This window comes from Megalops cyprinoides, chromosome 12 (assembly GCF_013368585.1).
Source record: "Megalops cyprinoides isolate fMegCyp1 chromosome 12, fMegCyp1.pri, whole genome shotgun sequence".
NCBI classification, from domain to species: Eukaryota; Metazoa; Chordata; class Actinopteri; order Elopiformes; family Megalopidae; genus Megalops; species Megalops cyprinoides.
In genome coordinates, this window is record NC_050594.1 from 33,332,936 (window position 1) to 33,350,919 (window position 17,984).

Consider the following 17,984-nt stretch of genomic DNA (forward strand, 5'->3'; position numbering starts at 1 on the left):
TTCGCTGGGTTTCTAACTTTGATAATGTGGGGTAGTCAAAAAGGCAGAGAGGTTACCGGTGCGACCACCTAGGCATTGCTGTTGTGTGTTTGGTGAAGACATTCAAACCGAATTGCCTACGTAAAATACCTATAGTTGCATGAATGTTCGAGATGCAAGTCTGTGTAGATAAGAGTGTTTTATAAGCAAATCTATTTGAATACCTAGCAAGATTCTATATGTGTCATTGGTTTTACGCCACAAGGGTAGCCTGTCTAGACGCTGTCACAGCATCAGTCCCTTTTAAAGAGGCGACCACATACAACAATAAAATAATAAGCATTTAAAACGCAAACGTTACGCAAATGCTAAACGTCTTGCTTTTGTTCACATTTCTTTGACCTTTGACCTGGTGCGCAAAGAAAATGTGGTTTTTGCTCTGCCTTGCATAACATACGCAGACAGCCCATGAATGACACGTTTGACCGTCGCTGCTTTCCGTTACTTCTCTACTCATATCGCCAGTGTTGTGTTGTTATGCTGTATTGACGATCACAGTTGAATACCCATGAACACTGAGTGAAGTAGCATATGTCAGCTTTAGATTACGTTTAAAAGGTTTGGATTCACAGTTTTACCTAAATGGATTCTCCCGTCGAGTCGTATGTTACTGAACTTGTGGCCCGGGAGCGAAGTGGGCACACGGCATTATTAGAAGGAGGCTTTCTATACGTGTGGGGTGGTTATGTGGTAAGCATAAGATGTGTTTCTAAAATAAAGTCGAAGTGAACAGACTAATGACAATGGCCCACCCGACACAATTTAACCTGGGTGATGACGATATGGTGTAGTATTTCAGGTATATTGAGACGAGATTGCGTTTAGTTAAGATTTTATCTGTGAAAGAATGTAGCTGCACTGTATTGAACACTGTTAAGGGTTATGTAAAATATAGCGAAATGCTGTTGTTAACCAGTAAAGGCAATAATCAAGTATGGACTGCCTCTACTCGTATGTAAAACAAAGGAGAATGCACACCATTTTCGGAATGTTTTCACTGTTTAGAACCCAGAGTCTGGTGTAGCTAAATTATTTAAAAAAAACGCGAGTCTGTTCCATGTTCTATGTCTTTCTTTGAAGATATACTAAGTAAATGGTATGCAGCATGAGTATACTGGGGGCTGAGAATACTGAACAATCCTATTATAAACCTGGTAAACACATAAGGTTGCATCTCACTTACAGATGTAATTACAGGCTATAGAGGACCATTACATGCTAAGTGTAGGACATCTGTCCACCTCAGATTTTGATGATTTTTAATTTATTTTTATATATATATATAAAGCATTCAGAAATCATTGACATTTAGACCATTTTTAAAATAAAAGTGGATGGCCTGGGGCCTGACCCATAAACCTTTGGCAGCATTTGGAGGACTGGTCCCTGGAGTATTTTTAGCAGTACTTATATTTCAGGATCTGCACCCCCATAGGGTAAAGGGCTGGAGTTGGAATAAAACTTATCAGTTGTCCCATTGTTGGGCAATCTCTTAAAGGGCACTTAAGAGCTCACACTATTTGTTTTTAGAAAGCACAAGTCATCACAGATCTATGAAGTGCAACACATGAGGGTAGAATTAAAATTGAGACCAGGGTGACTATTTTGTTGAAGGTAGGAATTTCCCTTTAGGTTCATGTCTGCCACATAACAAATAAAGTGGAAAATTTAAAAAGACAAAAAAGTCCAAAATCTCTGGATGAATTTTTTTTCACCAAATTCTGAGACATATGGCCTACCATCCTATATGTTTAAACTACTTTTTAAAAGTTTTCTAAAAAAAAAAAAAAAAGTGTCTACCTTTACAAGAACCAGACCATAATCTGGAATAAACACATCCGTATGTAAGATGATATGATTAAAACAGTGATATCAGCCTAACTCTTATAATCATACTAAATGATCTGTGCATATATGTATCAATACATCTGTTTATGTCAATGGTTATATGATTAGCCATATCTGGCACATTGATATTTTTACAATAATATTTTTCTTTGCAGTCAGTAGCTGATGATGAAATTTTCCTCCCCAATGATGAAATCTGGCTCTATGACATTGAGAGTGGTGTATGGTAAGATTTAACTTTGTACATCATTATATAACAAATTATCATCTCTGCACTGTTTGAAGAAATATGTACGGTATAAAATGAGATATTTTAATTGTGATACTGGTAGAGACTGATTTATGTATGAAGTCTTAATATGGTGGACTGAGCAGTCCAAACCTGTGTTAGTCTGGAATCCAACCCTCCTTCCCCAATCAGAAACAAAAGTTGGCTGTACTAACAGACAGATTTTTGGTAGCGTATATTGAAAATCCCTGTGACAAAAATTACAAAATCTTTTTGACAGCTTCTGTTCAGTAGGTAGCTCTCCTATCACAAATCAAGTCATCATGAATCATGTAGGAAAATATTTTGTAACTGTGTCAGAGCATATAGTACATGAAGACATTTTTATTGTTTTGAAAATGTGTCAAATAGGACTTTTTTTTAGCAAGTCATCACTCATTGAATGGATTAATAAGCATCTCCATTTTTGTTTCAGATCTTCTACATGCTTATTATTAACTTGTGCTTTGCTCCCTCTGTTTTAAATTATTTATCATTTCATGTGTTTTCACTTTTTCCAAATAAGGCTTCTCTTCCTGGGCATTTAAATTCCGAGTGTTTTAAGTTGAAATCTCCAATGGGCCTGTCCTGGTTAGAACTTCTCTGGTCCCAAAAGTGTTTCTACAGTCCTGTGGCTGAAACATATGAATATAAAGTATCTACTATCTACTAAAATGATTTTGTACTTGTACTGATTTTTGTCACCACATAAGCTATTGACTGCTAGTTCAGTCGCTTTAATGCCATGTTCTCAGTGGGCACATTCAGATGTCTCTGGTCTATGAGCCGTTTTCACATATGAACTCCGGACAAAGTGCGGAGAATCAGGTCCGCAACTTGGCCGGAATTGCCCTTTCACACATGTAGCACACAACAGGAGATTGTCCGTGACAGACGCGTTCTCACCTACAGGAAATACTACGGTTTGGTTTAGGTGAGGGGTTGGCGCCTGGGTATAGCGTGCGTGGAGGCAGGACATGACGCAAAAAGTATGCTGCAGAAATCCCAGTGGCTGTATTTGAAACCGCCTACCGCATACTGTGTACTGCGTGCTACACAAGTATATACTGTATACTGCATGCTATTTTTTAGTGTAGTACCCAGTATGCGACCATTAATAATTACATTTGTAGTATGTCACATTGTTGCTTGAAATCATTGCGAGTTTAGAAACGTCCAGATTTCCTCGTGGTATTTTCCAGTTAGACGCCACTTGCATTCTCATGAGTAAAAAGTATTGACGAGATCACCTAAAGTATTCGCGAGTTGAAGTAGTTTTTTTCTTTTCAATGTCTTACCTTTAGGTTGTACGGTTAAATAATGTGGCACGGAGGAGAAGGCGAACACAGCTGTCATATTTTTGGGTAGCCTATAAAAAAAATCACACATAGCCATCTAAATGGTACTACCGGTACACATAATTTATTATTAATTATACATTTATTATAACAATAAGGTAAGTTTTTGTTGTTCGCTATGTAATGTTAGGTCACCAGTTTACCTATCTCACTATACCTATCACTATTACTTAGCTACAGCTTAGCTAGCTACTAACCAGATAATAAACTACTAACCAACGTTATTAATCATCGTAAGAGACAAGTTTTGGCAGTATAGCTATAGCTAACTATGTCTTTAATGATCATTGGACTCAAAATAGCATGTATTTGGACATCCGCAATGTCAATGAAACAGTGGAAAGCTATGTACAGGCAAGCGGAAAAGAGTACGAGGCAGATGTTTGTATTCTTCCGGTTTCGCGCCGGTCGCATGATAGAAACGTCATCAACACGCCCACTCGCTCGCGGTGGATTTTCCGGAACGTTGCCAGTTCTGTTCACACGTGGGCTCACTCCGACATGAGGTGCACTTTTTACTAGGGAGCTGGCAGAAAGAAGTCTGTCACATGTCCGGTACGACCTATTCGGACATTTGCGTTCACACATGCAGCTCCTTTGGCTAAGAGCCGGATACGTTCTGGCTTTCAGTGCATGTGTGAAAGCGGGCTTCTAGATGGACTTCAGATCCATTCAAGCAATGTCAGAGGTCAGCTTCCTGTCCTACATGTTAGCTGTTAATAAAGCAAAGCAGCAGTGTTGAATTTCAAAAAGTGAGTGCGTGCTCTCTTGAAGTGAGGAAAGTAGGGTTTGTAATGTAAACGTTGCTGGCTCGATTTCCTTCTGAGGCGCTGCTGTTGTTCATATCTGTGAAACCCAGGCGGCTGTGTAAATCAGAACCCCCACCTACACCAATGCAGCCAGTTTTTAAGGAGCTCTGTGCATTCTCATGCAGACAAGGAGACATGCTCAGTGTGCAAATGAAAACAGCCCTCATCCCACCGTGAGCATGACTCCTTGTGCTGATTCTGATTTTGAGCACATTGAGTATAACATCTAAAAGTGCTTAGGCAAAGGTACAGCTTGATGTAGTGTAAACACAGCAAAAACTCCTATCATGTTTAGGTGTAGTTTATTTCAAGCTAGTGTGAGGAGTGACATAGGTATTGCTTACAATACTTACAGATATATTCTAATATAGTGTTCCTTCATCTTGTTCTGTTGATAATATCTGTTTTGCCACTTTACGATCCATTCTTTACAGTGCAGTTTATCTGTTCATATTGTTAAAGCAGACAATGTCTAGGCTTTATCAAAGCAATACTAATGCTAAGAGTGTTTGGTATTTATGGTGTCAGTGAGTCAGCTTTAATACAGTGTTACAGATAGCACCTTATTTGTATTTGTGCCTTTGTTAGGGAGACCCATGCGATGGGAGGGGAAGTGCCTCCCTCCATGTCAGGGACTTGTGGTAGCTCTTTGAATGGAGAGATGTACATATTTGGAGGCTGCGATGACGGTGGCCACACCAATCAGGTTTGTACTTCTGAATGTGGAATTGAACAGGCACGCAAGGGTTGGGGGTAGGTGACATAGGGCAATTTCCATCTACTCTGTATAACATGAAAAAATGATTAATTTAAACAGGAGTTACTGCTATGCCTTTTTGTCCAATCACGGTTTGTAAGACGTGGTGACCTGTGTTTGCAGCTTTACAGTGTTAACCTCCTAGATGGGATGTTCATGTGGAGGAAGGTGTCCAGCAGTGGCGGGGTCCCACCCTCGCCGCGGGATAAGCTGTCCTGCTGGGTGTACAAAGACAGGTAAGGGTGCAGGAATGAAATCTGCCTCAGTCACACACAGCCAGGTGTCTCCTGATACCTCAGGTCTCAAAAAAATGCAATTCTCCAAAATGTTCTGGCTGTGCTGACACAGCACATTGTGAAAAGTGCCTAGGGTGTTCTGAGTCCTTTTTTCCTTTAGCTGTGGAGCTATGAGCTATATCAAAATAATGAAGAGATGGAAACCTTCTGATCATGTAGTAAATTCCCCAAACTGCCTCACAAGCTTCAGTCCCAACACCACGGTACTATAAATACCACCTGGGAAGAGGTGTCAGTTCTAGTCATCTCCTGTGGTTCTCAGCTAGGTAATTGGATTGGAGAAGCTGGGAGGAGTTATGCAAGAACATTTAATCATTATTCACTCACTACATGTTATTCAGAGTTCTGTCACTTCAGTGCCACTGTCCAGGGTTAGGTTAACCCCCTAGAGCAGGGGTACTCAAATATAAGTCTTAGGTTCACTTACCAAATTTCCACTGAGTCGAAGGTCCAGAGAAAGGCAGGTCGATCGAGCAAAGTCCCACCAAGTACAGAACTATGTACAAAAACGATAAGTCCCAAAAACTCCCAAACTATGTACAAAAAGCATTGTAGTTTTAATGGGAGAAGTGACGCCTTTCTTTTGCAAGCTTAGTTTTGTCTTACATCTGTGCTCTGGGGATAATGTTGTTCAAAATATACATGTTTGTTGTCATAGTGTCACAATGGCCACCGTCTCATTACAAATTAAGCTTCCCTCGGGGAGTATGAACGCGTATTTTTCAGTCCACTCGGTCTTAAACTCCCGGTTTTCACTATCAACCTTTCTTCTCTTGGTACTGGACAGTTTTGAACACCCCATTATTATTTTTTCCCCTTTTTCCATTCGCTCCTCAGTTTGGAATGGCCAATTCACTGAATTTTGGAATGTCGAATTAGGCATCATTGATGTTTGGTCCCATTGTACATCCCCCACTGTCAATCCGGGACAGCCGCTGTTTTTTTTCTCACTGCGGTCCACAAGCTAAGCTAGCAAAGAGATGAGTCGGATGCAGCTTGGCACATGGACCACAGGCGCCCAATCGACCAGCAGGGGTCGCTGTTGCTAATGGGACCGAAGCCCCTGCGGAACGCATGTGAGCTCGTGGTCACTGTCGGCTAGTGACACAGTCGGGTTCGAACCCGAGCCATAGCGTTCAGTCTACACTCAGAACGAGTGCTTTTACCAACTGAGGCCCTCGGGAGCCCTTAACACACCATTTTTACTCTTTTGGCATCTGCGAATTAGCTCGCCGATTAGCATCGCTAGCGCCGATGACAAATGACTGGTTGATAAATTGACTACCTACCTGACCTGAGTGTAGATTGTAACATTGTCATAGTGATGCTGTTACAGCTGCTGTGATTGGACCTGATAGAAGACGAAACGTGAACATGCAAGTGAGGTGCTTTGAGGACGAATAAACAGCGCGGAATCTTTTATTGTGTGCGCTATTAAAAACCCACCTTGATGACAGTTAAATTAGCGTGCAGATTTAGGTCTTGGTTCAGATTTGGACCGGAGTCCGCCTATTGAGTACCTCTGCCCTAGAGCATTGAACCGTATTATTGCTTTGATTTAACCTATTGACCAAGGCCTATGCTTCTGGGGTCAGATCTCTTAGGAAATGGCTCAGCAGGGAGTTTTGTCTGGCAGTCAGTGAATTTCCATAATGCTACAACAGTTGGTTGGATGGATAACGTTGGGATCTGTCACTTTTGTTTTTTAATTCTTTTAATCTTAGTTTCATTACTCAATGTGTATATTATATGTTTGGAATCCGTATGTCATTTAATAAGGTGACTTTTGGGCTTTTGCTTGAAGGACAAACAGAATTAATGGGAACAATCCAGTAGTTTTCACACTTTGTGTGAAATTATTTCACACATTATTTCACCAGAAAATACCTCAGTCTGGTACATACATAGCTTGTCATTGTAGGAACAATTATTGAGCACATGAATGCTGTTCATTGAGAGTACAGTGCAACAGTGTCTGACCATATTTGGTCATGAAGCTGTTTTCCTAGGGCACATTGCAGTAGCTCAAAAAGGATAATGATTTATTTATGTCTAAACCTCCAAATGACATTGTGAACCAGTGCCATTCATCTGTGATTGTGTGATTGTGAGTACTGTATTTGTAAAAGAGCACGTCTCATATAATTTTTTTCCTGTAAATGACATTAAACTTCTATTGAACAGCCCCTCTCACTGAGACAAAGACAGAAGGTATGGGGCCACATGTATCAACGGTGCGTATGCACTGAAATCGTGCGGAGCCCTTTTCTACACATAAAACGGTATCTATGAAAAGATACTTCCCGGGAAAACATGCGTACCTCTGCGCATGGTCTCGGACACATAACATTTGTAATTTGCAGATTGGCAACACCAAGAGGAACTAACGATGATCAGGCTTGGGGAGTAACGGAATACATGTAACGGCGTTACATAATTAGGATACAAAAAAGGTAACTGTATTCCGTTACAGTTACAGAAAAAAAAACATAATCAGATTACGGATACATTTAGTAAAAATGGGGATTATTAGCAGGATTACAATTTTAAAATACATTTTAAAATAAAGAACGATATACTACCATGCACATGCGCACACATTACAACACTTCACGAGTCTCACAACACCACTCTGGTCTCGAGTGGAACTATACCCAATCTTACAGTTGCCAATTCATTATCATGGCCTCTAGTGAAAATAATGCTCTCACTGGGTGGAAATTTCGCCATTAGTTTGTCTTTAAAGCAGAAAAGGGCGACAACATCACAATACAGTGCAAGTTATGCCTTCCAGCTGTGAAAATGCTGTCATCATCCAAGGACTCAACATATAATTTTAAGAAACATATATAGGTAAGACCAGCCACTAATGTTAACTACACAGAAATCCAGTTAACTAAAGTTAACGTTAGTTAGCTAGCTAACTTGTCAATACTGCAACTACTACTGAAAAATATTTTGGGACTGTAGGTGGTGATGCTGGTGACAGGATGGTGTGTGGGTAAAAACACAAGCCCCAGACTGGAAAAAGTTTAACGTTAAGTTGCTAGCTAGCAAATGGTACTTAGGATTAGAAGTCAATATCTTGGTTTGCAGTATGAATGTTAAAATTAACTATTTGTCCAGAAAAGACAAGTTAGCTACTTGCACATTCAACTGAAAAGTACAAATACCACCTTACAAAGCCAAACCTAGCTAGCTACAATACAAACAAAACAATCATAACAGCTAGCTACTATCATATTCCGCTGACAAATACAAATATCACCTTGCAAACAAACACAGAGCTAGCTTAGCTAGCTACAATAAAATAGATAGCTAGCGTGCTAGTTAATTTGGCTTTCACGCACTTTCCTCAACTGTCATATTACTAATAGCTGTCTAGCTAGCTATCAAACTAATACAGCCTCATCACGTCTCTTCTGACCAAATAGTTAATTTTACCCACAGACACTGCAAGCAACCTGCTCTGACAACTTTAGTAGGTGGGGTGCATTGGATAGTAAATAAATAAGTAAATAAATAATTGTATGTAGTGTGTGGATTGTGTGTGTAGATTGTGTTTCATAGATGATCTGGCAACTTGGGTAACGTCAGACAAACATAGGCCTACAAAACTTATGGATCCGTGTATGACGATTAGGCTATTCATAATAAAGTTTGCCATGGAAATTACGGGAGTTTCCTGGGAGAAACAACAAAACGGAAGGGCACTGGGAGATGGCTTTTGACTCATTGCAATGAAAAGCAAATACATCATTTTGTGTTTACATCCCACTTTGTACGAAAAATAATGTCAGCCCTATGTTGGAAATTTGCTGTGATTTCAAAACCGGATTACCCGACAACGCTTTGTCACACAGAGAAACAACTTGTATCAAAAAGGGCAAGTTCTGCTGTTTATTTTGGTATGTGCTACGTTCGTGACTTATTCAACCGAGAAGCAGGAGTGTGAAAATGGGTGAAGAAATTAGTAAAGATATTACTTTGCTGAAGTTTGATCCGTCTTCATAATGTGATTACTTCGGTATGAAGCCTACAAATATGTGACTAGCATCATTACAAAGCTCCAGTTCCGCTCTTTCTTGTGATATGTGTTCCATGTCTATGCAATGACGAGTTCATGAGTGGTTCAAGCAAGAGTAATGGGTGTGGAGATGGACGCAGAGCTGTATACAGATGATATACTATGATTAAATTTTATGTAAATTCAAAATTATTTTTCACGGCAACACTACGTCGCATAGACGAGCAACTAGCATCGTTAGCGATGAATAGACATACTTTGTGAGCAATTCAAGCGAGTCGAAGGGATGTGAATTGGACTCAGGCTGCGTCTGTTGAGCTTTAAGGGTTAAAAGACATTTTTAGTGACAATTGCAAGTGACAAATAATTTTTTTAAAGATTTTTCCAGAGCACCCCCCCCCCCCCCCCCCAAAAAAAAAAAAAAAAAAAAATTGGCCGTTGAGCCTTTCAGGGGGTCTTAAGTGTCAATCAAGGGATTATTATACCCCCCCGTATTTCGCACCCTGGTCACCGCTATTAATCTAAACGCGCATTCACGCATAACAAAGGAAGGAATACCTAGACAGACAATTAATAAACCTAACAAGGAACATGAAACATTATATTAGGCTAAACAATTTCACCAGCACATCCAATCCAATCCAAAAGTAACGGAAAGTAATCAAGTTACGTTACTTTAATATTGTGATACTTGGATTAGGTTACTGATTACATTTTTAACAGGTAATCAGTAATTGTATCGGAATACATTTTTAAAGTAACCCTCCCAACCCTGACGGTGATGCAAGTAAACGGGTCTTGTGTCAATCATTGATGAGTGTTATTGCGCCAGGTCCCGACACCAGGATGAAGTGACTGAGGGGGCAGTTAAAAATGGTGAGGGGGCAAATCTTTTTATATAGTAAAACAGTAGGTTATCATCCTGCTATTGCCTATTCTGCGTTTTTTTCATCCTGCGGGTGGCAATATAGTGGTGTTTTGATTAGATGCGAACAATTCCCTACCTTACCTTTTCCATGTGTTTGTGCGTCATGGCCATGATATGAAATAGGAATATTTGGGGCAGATTGCCAGGTCACCACCTAAAATTGGTCTGGTGGTAGGTTTAATGAAATTCATTGATTTAACCATGCAATAGCCTCTGAAAGGCTAAATAACAACAACACAAAACTACTGTTTCAAAATCAAATAATACATTTATTTCACAGCAGTGGTGAAGCCAGTATTAAAAGAGAGATCAAAAAATGAATAAGCGCACACAGGACCAGTGTGTCCGCACCCGATGCCACGAGGGGGCAAGAGAGGGCTTTGCCCCCTCAGTTGTATTTTCTGCCCCCCCGTTGGAATACTCGTTGGAAACGACACAGGAAAGTAAAGTTTCGGTCAACGAGAGAGAGGGAGAGAGAGAGAGTGTGCGAGGGAGCTGCATGACATGAGCAGAAAGACACAAAACAATCTGATTATCTTTGTTTTTTTTTTTTTACTTAATAACCCTGACACTGTTGGCTATTATTTTGTTGATTTTAGCAGTCATCTCTCAGTGGCTAGAATCGTTCATAAACTTGTTATGAATTATTTTGCATCTTGTAGATCTACGTTCCGAGTGCTCTGATTCCCTAAAGTGCGAGGACACTCAGGTTAAAATCCGACCACTTCTTTTTCTTCTCCTCCACCGTACACACCTCTGGTGAAACTGCATTCATAGCAGTCACCACTTTGAGCCACTCCGCATTTTTCCATCGATTTGAAATGCTGCTAGTCTGGCCTCCAAAAAGGACATTTTTTTCTCCTCTCCACCTCATCAACCATCACCTCTATCTCCGTGTCCGAAAATTTCTTTTCTTAGTCCTACCATTGATCCTCAACATCAATCTCTGCATTTCACTCAGATTTACCTGGGATCTTTATATGCTAATTAGACTAATTTAAGGTGTGTCTCGGTCCATATAAGAACAATTGTGGGAGTGGACGTTAAGCGCGTTCATGTGCACATAATCTCATGCTGATTTGATTTACGATCAGATTTATGAAGACAATCAGGCGTACGTGGTGTTTGATAACGCTGACGAAAAACCTCCGTACACAAAAAGTGGGATTCTGCGTACGCATGTTCCTACGGCAAGTTGTACACAAAGATTGATACATATGGCCCATGGTGTGAGTCAAAAGAAGGACCTTGTAATCAATTCGAATTTGACAGGTAACCAGTAGAGTACAGCTTATATGATGATATTTCTTAGTTCTTGTATGAACTCTGGCAGAGTTCTGCACAAACTGGAGACCTGTTGCAGCCAAGACAGTGACAGTTACGCCTTGACGTTATAAATGTGCGAATAATTTGTTGTACACAAAGATTGATATATATGGCCCATGGACTTGAATCAAGTGGAGTGTGCTGCCACCTGATGCCTCTGGGAGGTGGTGTTTCAATTGATGCTGATTCTATTGATGTTGGGTATAGGCAGTGTGTATCGGCTGTTTTTGATCACAGGCACCAGTGGACAAATTTCCATAGGTAATACAGTGATTAGGTTTAAGATCCATTCATTTTGTTATTACGAAAAGCTTAGTTGGATGTCTTGGCTGGAATAAAGGCCACTTTGTTTCACTATAGATAAAGTCTCTCCCCAATAACCACACATACTCTTCATCTATCAAGATGTTGGTACATTGATTTACAGTTTGTTTAAACCCCAGCATGTTTACAGCCTGTGAAACCTGTGTTAATTATTTACGCATTCAGTCCCCCTTGCGTCCCCCAGTCCCCTTGTGTCCCCCTAAGTCGCAAACCTGCTCTGCAAATGAACGCACTGCAGAAAGTGTGTCCAACTTTCAAAGCTAGTTTGTTCTAGCTGTCATTAGGGAGGCAGTTTATTGCAGACTACACATGTACCTAAAGCATACACTCTCTGGAGAACAAAGTGGTAGGAATAATAGATTCAGGTGTGTGGAACAGAAAAAAATACAGATAGCTATAAATAATTGATGTGATGCTATGCAAATAAATAACAGCAGATAGTAGACTTACAGATCAAGCTTATATCACAGATAGGGGTGCACCTTAGCTTAGACACCACACTTCCAGTACCACACCTCATGCACTGGGGGTCAGGGTGGAGCTTGCCTCCTGGGAGAATAGATAAAAGGGGCAGTGGTGTCAAAGGGGAAGGGGGTGGAGTCCCGAGGAGAAGCTAAGACAAAGTGCTCGCAGAAAGAACTTCCCAAATGTTTGACCCGTTTGTTTTTTTTTTGTTGTTGTTGTTGTTTTGTCACATTAATTAAAACTATCGTCTAAATGAACTTAGCCCATTTTAATAAAAATCTGAACAAACCACAACAAGGAGCAAGGGCTGGCCGACTCTGGCGTCACACCAAGAAGCGGGCCCGGTGTTTGCCCAGGTGGAGGTAAGCTCACCTTTTTCCCTCAGTGCTACACCCTCACCATTATATTCATACATACTGACATCCACATTAAAGCACGAATTAGATTACAACGGAAGCTCAGGCAGGGTAATTACAATATCCCCAAGACCAACATAGTACAGGTTATTAAGAGCCTATCTAAGCTTGTGTATTTTCTCTTCTTGGGTCTCGGGTTGTAACACTTATCTTCCACCTCTTTTTCCACTAATAGATTGTCACATTTTTGGTGACTTTATATGTTTACACAGTGGTGTTCCTGTCGCTCTCCAGGCTCATCTACTTTGGTGGATATGGTCGGAAGCTGCTGAGAGAGCTCGACAATTCCAGGAGCTTCATTGTAGACGAGGCCTCATGGGTAATAATCCAGCATTTGACCCAGTGGTTGTTGCTGGTTTGGATGAACTTAACTGTAATGAATTAATGATGAAGGTCTTGTGAATCTGCTCTCAGATAGAAGAGGTGTTTTGGGGATGGAACAACGAAGTCCATGTGTTTAACACAAGCACAGCCGCTTGGAATCAACCTCGCACCCATGTAAGGAGCACAAGTATCCATATGAACACTAATGAAGGGCTTTTATGTATGACTGAAGATTCTCCGATGTTTAAAAACTGATTTAGTCTGCACAGCAAATTAGGTCTGAAAAGTAAACTGAGAGTTAAATCCTCACCAATAAAGCTCTACAGCCTTTAGGTCATCAGTAACCCAGCTCATGGACGTTTGGATGAAAAGAGACCTGCCATCAGTGAAAAGGGCTTCAGGGTTCATGTGAATTTTATTGAAGATACTGCAAGGCCATAAAATGTTGGCAGTCTATAGCAGGTTGCTTGTTTTTCATCGTCAGGGCCTCGCTCCAGTGCCGAGGGCCGCCCACGCAGGGGCCACGCTGGGCAGCAGAGGGTACGTGTGTGGGGGCCGAGTTGTGGTGAGCACCAGTACTTTTAACTTTTTCCCCAATACATTAAAACTCATTGGCAATGCTTGCAGACATTGATAGATAGTGCCATTGATAGGTAGTCCCAGCCTCTGGTAGAAACTGTGGTGCTGTGAACAGGCAGGGTGGACCATGGCAGATGCCTGTGCCACAGTGCATAACATGTGTCCACTCTCATCAGGCTTGAGTTCCGGTTCTGTGTCTGTAAGTCAGTGAGTTTTATTGGCCCATCGCTGCTGTGGTTTGTCGTATCAGGAGACCAGGATGAGTGACATTCACTGTCTGGACCTGGAGACTTGGACTTGGAATGAAATGTAAGCTTTGCATGTGTTAACATCTGAACCCTGTGGAGAGTGTTTTTGGGGAAAAAAATTGATAACCCACATTTTCTTTTTTATCTGTCTCGAATTTGGAATGGTTCCCAAAAATGTGTTTATCTCTCAGGTAATACATGGAAGATAGAAATGTGATAAGCTCTTTAAAGCTATCCACTCTTCACAGGATTCAAATTGTATATTACAGACATATGACCCTGTGTTGGTGATTCAGTTTTTTCTCTGAACTTCTCTTACTGAAATATCAGCTGCAATTTTCACATGAGTAGATTTAGTGATGGTGAGCCATTTGCTGTAGTGTGTTGTATTATATGTGTTATGGCCATGAAGATATACTATAAAAATGCAGTTTTGTAGATGTATTTTGCATCTTTTTGTTGTTTAATACATTCAACCACATGTACTTATGCATTATAATTGTCTAAAGCAGGTTCATTGATTGCTCCTTGCATTTATTTTTAAAGCATATTTATGGCACAACATTTCTTTGAAGAAACTGAGGAGTCTGCAATCCATCTGGTTTTTACATTCTTATTATATTTACTCTTAGTTTCATTAGAATTATACAATACAAATACACAAGCACACAGATACAGTAACTGGAACCACCCTGAAGCAGAACTAAGGTGTGCTGCAGTTCCATCAGTGTCACTATTCCATCTACCTGTCCATTCAGTTCATTTAAGTCTATCAAGGGTGACATATGGTACGTATACTTTTTCATGTCACGTAGTCTGTGACCCATTTAAAAACGTAGTTTTTTACAGCAAGGTGCATACTTACAGTTCCTGAGGAGCACCTTACTGAAGGCCGTGATGGCAGTGGCCCTCCAGGATAAAGAGACATTATGTCCACAGTTTGGTGCTCTATCCAGGATATGATTTGCTTGGAGGGTGTGGGTCTATGTTTGACGTGTTTCCTCCGGTTGTGGTCTCTGCAGTGTCCCCGTGTCCCCGGTGCCTCTGGGCCGTTCATGGCACACACTCACTGCGGTATCAGACAGCTCCTTGTTCTTATTCGGTGGGCTGAGCGTAGCATGCACCCCTCTGAGTAAGCCCCTCTCTGTTTCTGCATGCCTAGAGGCTTCTTTACCAACCCCCCCCCCCCCCCCAAGTGAGATGCATCTCTTTGCAGATATCATCCAGGGTTTCTTAATCACCTCATGCCTGTTTAATACAACTTTCCAGGTGATGCCTGGCTTTTCAACGTCAAGACAAAAGTGTGGAGAGAGCTTGAGCACACGCACAAAGACAAGCCAAGGTATGTGGGCCTATTTGAGACCGGATGGTATGCTAAAGCGGTCCAGCTATCATACTTTGGCATCAATGAAAAAACTGACCATGTAATGATGAAGTTAAAATAAAGGATGTTAAAATATAAACTGGTGGTGATCAGTGTTCATTAATTGATCTCTGTGCTCAACTGCATGAGGCTACTGTATTTAAGTCATTCAAATTATCCCTGTGTTTTGGGTGTCTGCAAAAAAGTCCTGGCTTGAGAAGGGCTTTTCTCCTCAGGATTGTACATGAAAGTGAAGTGCTGAGCTGCTCTTCTCCATTCTGTCTGCTCTCAGGTTGTGGCACACAGCATGTCTGGGGAAAGACTCTGATGTCATTGTGTTTGGAGGAAGCCGGGACTACATCCTCTTGGTGGATACAGTATGTATCCTCACAGCTCTGAGCAGAAACACCATACTGGTTACACAGACCAGGTGTGGCTGTGTGTCTTCAATCATGCTCTAGCATTTCAACCTTTAAACATTAGACTCTCATGTGTCAGTGTGTACCCACTACAATGAGAAATATGGGACAGAGGCCTACAAGGTGAATTGGTCAGAAATCGTCTTGGAGGAGGACATTTGGTAAATGCTTTTGGCCAACAGGGGGCACTTCCACTGACAATATCTCTGTGCTTCTCTAGGGCCACTGCAATGATGCACTTGTTTTCCAGACCTGTCCTTACTCCCTTCTCAGGTAAAGTATTCTTATTGTAATCCCTGTGACCACATTTGTAATTGAGAGGGCCAGCTGAATTATTAATGTGAATTTGGTTAATGTACTGATACGGATAAGTTTTAGTCATGGATTCTGAATGGGACCTGGGGGCACTTTGGGTCTGTTCCAAGACACATTAGTAGAGCTGGACTGCCTCAGCCATTCAGCTTCTAAGTGTCAGGGGCAGTGCAGCAAAGCATTACATTTTTGTGGCTGCCTGGTTGCCAGGGGATATGCGATACAAAATACAAAAACTACTATGCTCACCTTGTCTTCTGGCGCTCTACAAAGGAAAACAAGTGTACATGTAGTCTCTTCCTGGAATAGCAGCTCTTCTCCATCTTATCCCTACTCTACTGTGGTGCGCAAGTGTCCATGTTCTGGCGTGCACTAAAAACCCACCCATTCAAATTTCATCTCACCTTTCAAAACCCTGACCCCCCACCCCCCCAAAAAAAGTTACTAATGGTAGTGTGTAATGAGTTTAATGTGTAAGTAAAATATTGGCATTAGAGGTAAAGACAGGTGGCAGTATAAGCATTTTGTTGTGGAAAAAACTTGGTGGTCAAATTTTGGCAACTGAAGTTTGTGGTAGTCCCAGCTTGGAGGCTGAAAATGGTGATAGTAGTTTGTGTTTGTGTATGACAGAACTCATTTTAACAATGTGTCTTACAGTAGAGTTATATGACCGGTATGGCACTAATAATTCAGTTTCAATACAGTTACAGAGATTCTGCTGTGTCTGAGGCCCTCCAGAATGAGTTACTGAGAGAGTGTCGGTCACCATGAATTATCTCACCTCTTGACACAGGATCATTATGCCAATTATATGCCCTGGATCAAAGCAGACTCCCAGCATATCATTACATTACATTGCATCAGTGTCATTTGGCAAATGCTCTAATTCCGAGGAACTTACACAGTGCATTTAATAAAGCGGCATGAAAAGTTGTGAAAACAGGACACCACTAACCACACATGAACAGGTGTCAGTGCTAAACGTAGTGCTGAGATCACAAATGTATTCAGGGCCAGGAGACATTGCCTCACTCCTCGGAACTGGTGCCTCGATGTGGTTGAACTTTAGCCTAAGTTGGCTGGACTGAATGCATAAAATGGCAGATGGAGAGGACATAATGTCAACCAGATGCCTCTTGCAACAGCAGTTCATTTTGGCTGAGTCCACAGTGACCTGTCCCATGAAATGCACTCCCTTAGAAAACATTGTGTCCAAATTTCCATATCACCTGGTGTGGCAAAAATACATTGAGATTGTTTGGGTGCCAGACTGTTTAAATCATGTGCTGCTAAGATATGTTTTCTTGCTGCAGGTTATGTGAAGATTGTATTGGGAAGAATGCTGAGGTGCTACAGGAACAGTTGTTGTGGTTACCACCAAAACTAAAGCAAGGCATACTGAGGAGGATTTCATTTTTTAGGCCAGCTGCAAATTTTCTGAAGATAAGCTATGCTGCATAATGGCTTATGGACATAAGGCAGCAAGGATTGCAGTAATTCCTTGACATATGGTGATACTAATGGGCTGGTATCACGGTTATTCTTATTACAGGCATACTCATTCAAGGTGACCTGCAGTACTCGGTTTAATGCATTGTATCTTTTGTATTTATGTATTTTAAAGAACAGTGAAAATTTCACTACTCAAACGAAAATTTACCATTGAAAAGACATGTGTCCCTGCCGATGCTTTCAAGTGACTTTCAAGGTTAATTTGCATATATTTTAAGTGTAAAGTCATCATTGTATATGTTAGCTTTCACATGCTGTGGGCTATGTTCAGATACCTTTGCATTTGTAAGAGCCAAGAAATAAAAAATAATCCATGTCACCTATATTACTCTTTGACTTTGCACGCGCATTCTTTTGAGAAGTTTG

At 41.0% G+C, this 17,984-nt stretch overlaps 1 protein-coding gene across 2 annotated transcripts; it reads left to right on the forward strand.

Moving 5' to 3' along the window:
* The first annotated feature begins 460 nt into the window (after positions 1-460).
* LOC118787258 (kelch domain-containing protein 1) lies at positions 461-17,925 on the forward strand. Of its 2 annotated transcripts, none has more exons than XM_036542757.1 (13): positions 461-729; positions 2,043-2,113; positions 4,911-5,028; positions 5,203-5,315; positions 13,096-13,180; positions 13,276-13,359; positions 13,670-13,750; positions 14,015-14,073; positions 15,035-15,144; positions 15,282-15,354; positions 15,668-15,752; positions 16,015-16,067; positions 17,420-17,925. In XM_036542757.1, exons 1-13 carry the CDS (start codon positions 622-624, stop codon positions 17,565-17,567), a joined length of 1,188 nt encoding a protein of 395 aa, XP_036398650.1. In that variant the 5' UTR covers positions 461-621; the 3' UTR covers positions 17,568-17,925. The 2 variants fall into 2 exon arrangements, with proteins under 2 accessions (XP_036398650.1, XP_036398651.1); XM_036542758.1 differs by having other exon boundaries at positions 15,668-15,805; positions 17,420-17,568.
* The last annotated feature ends 59 nt before the right edge of the window (positions 17,926-17,984 follow it).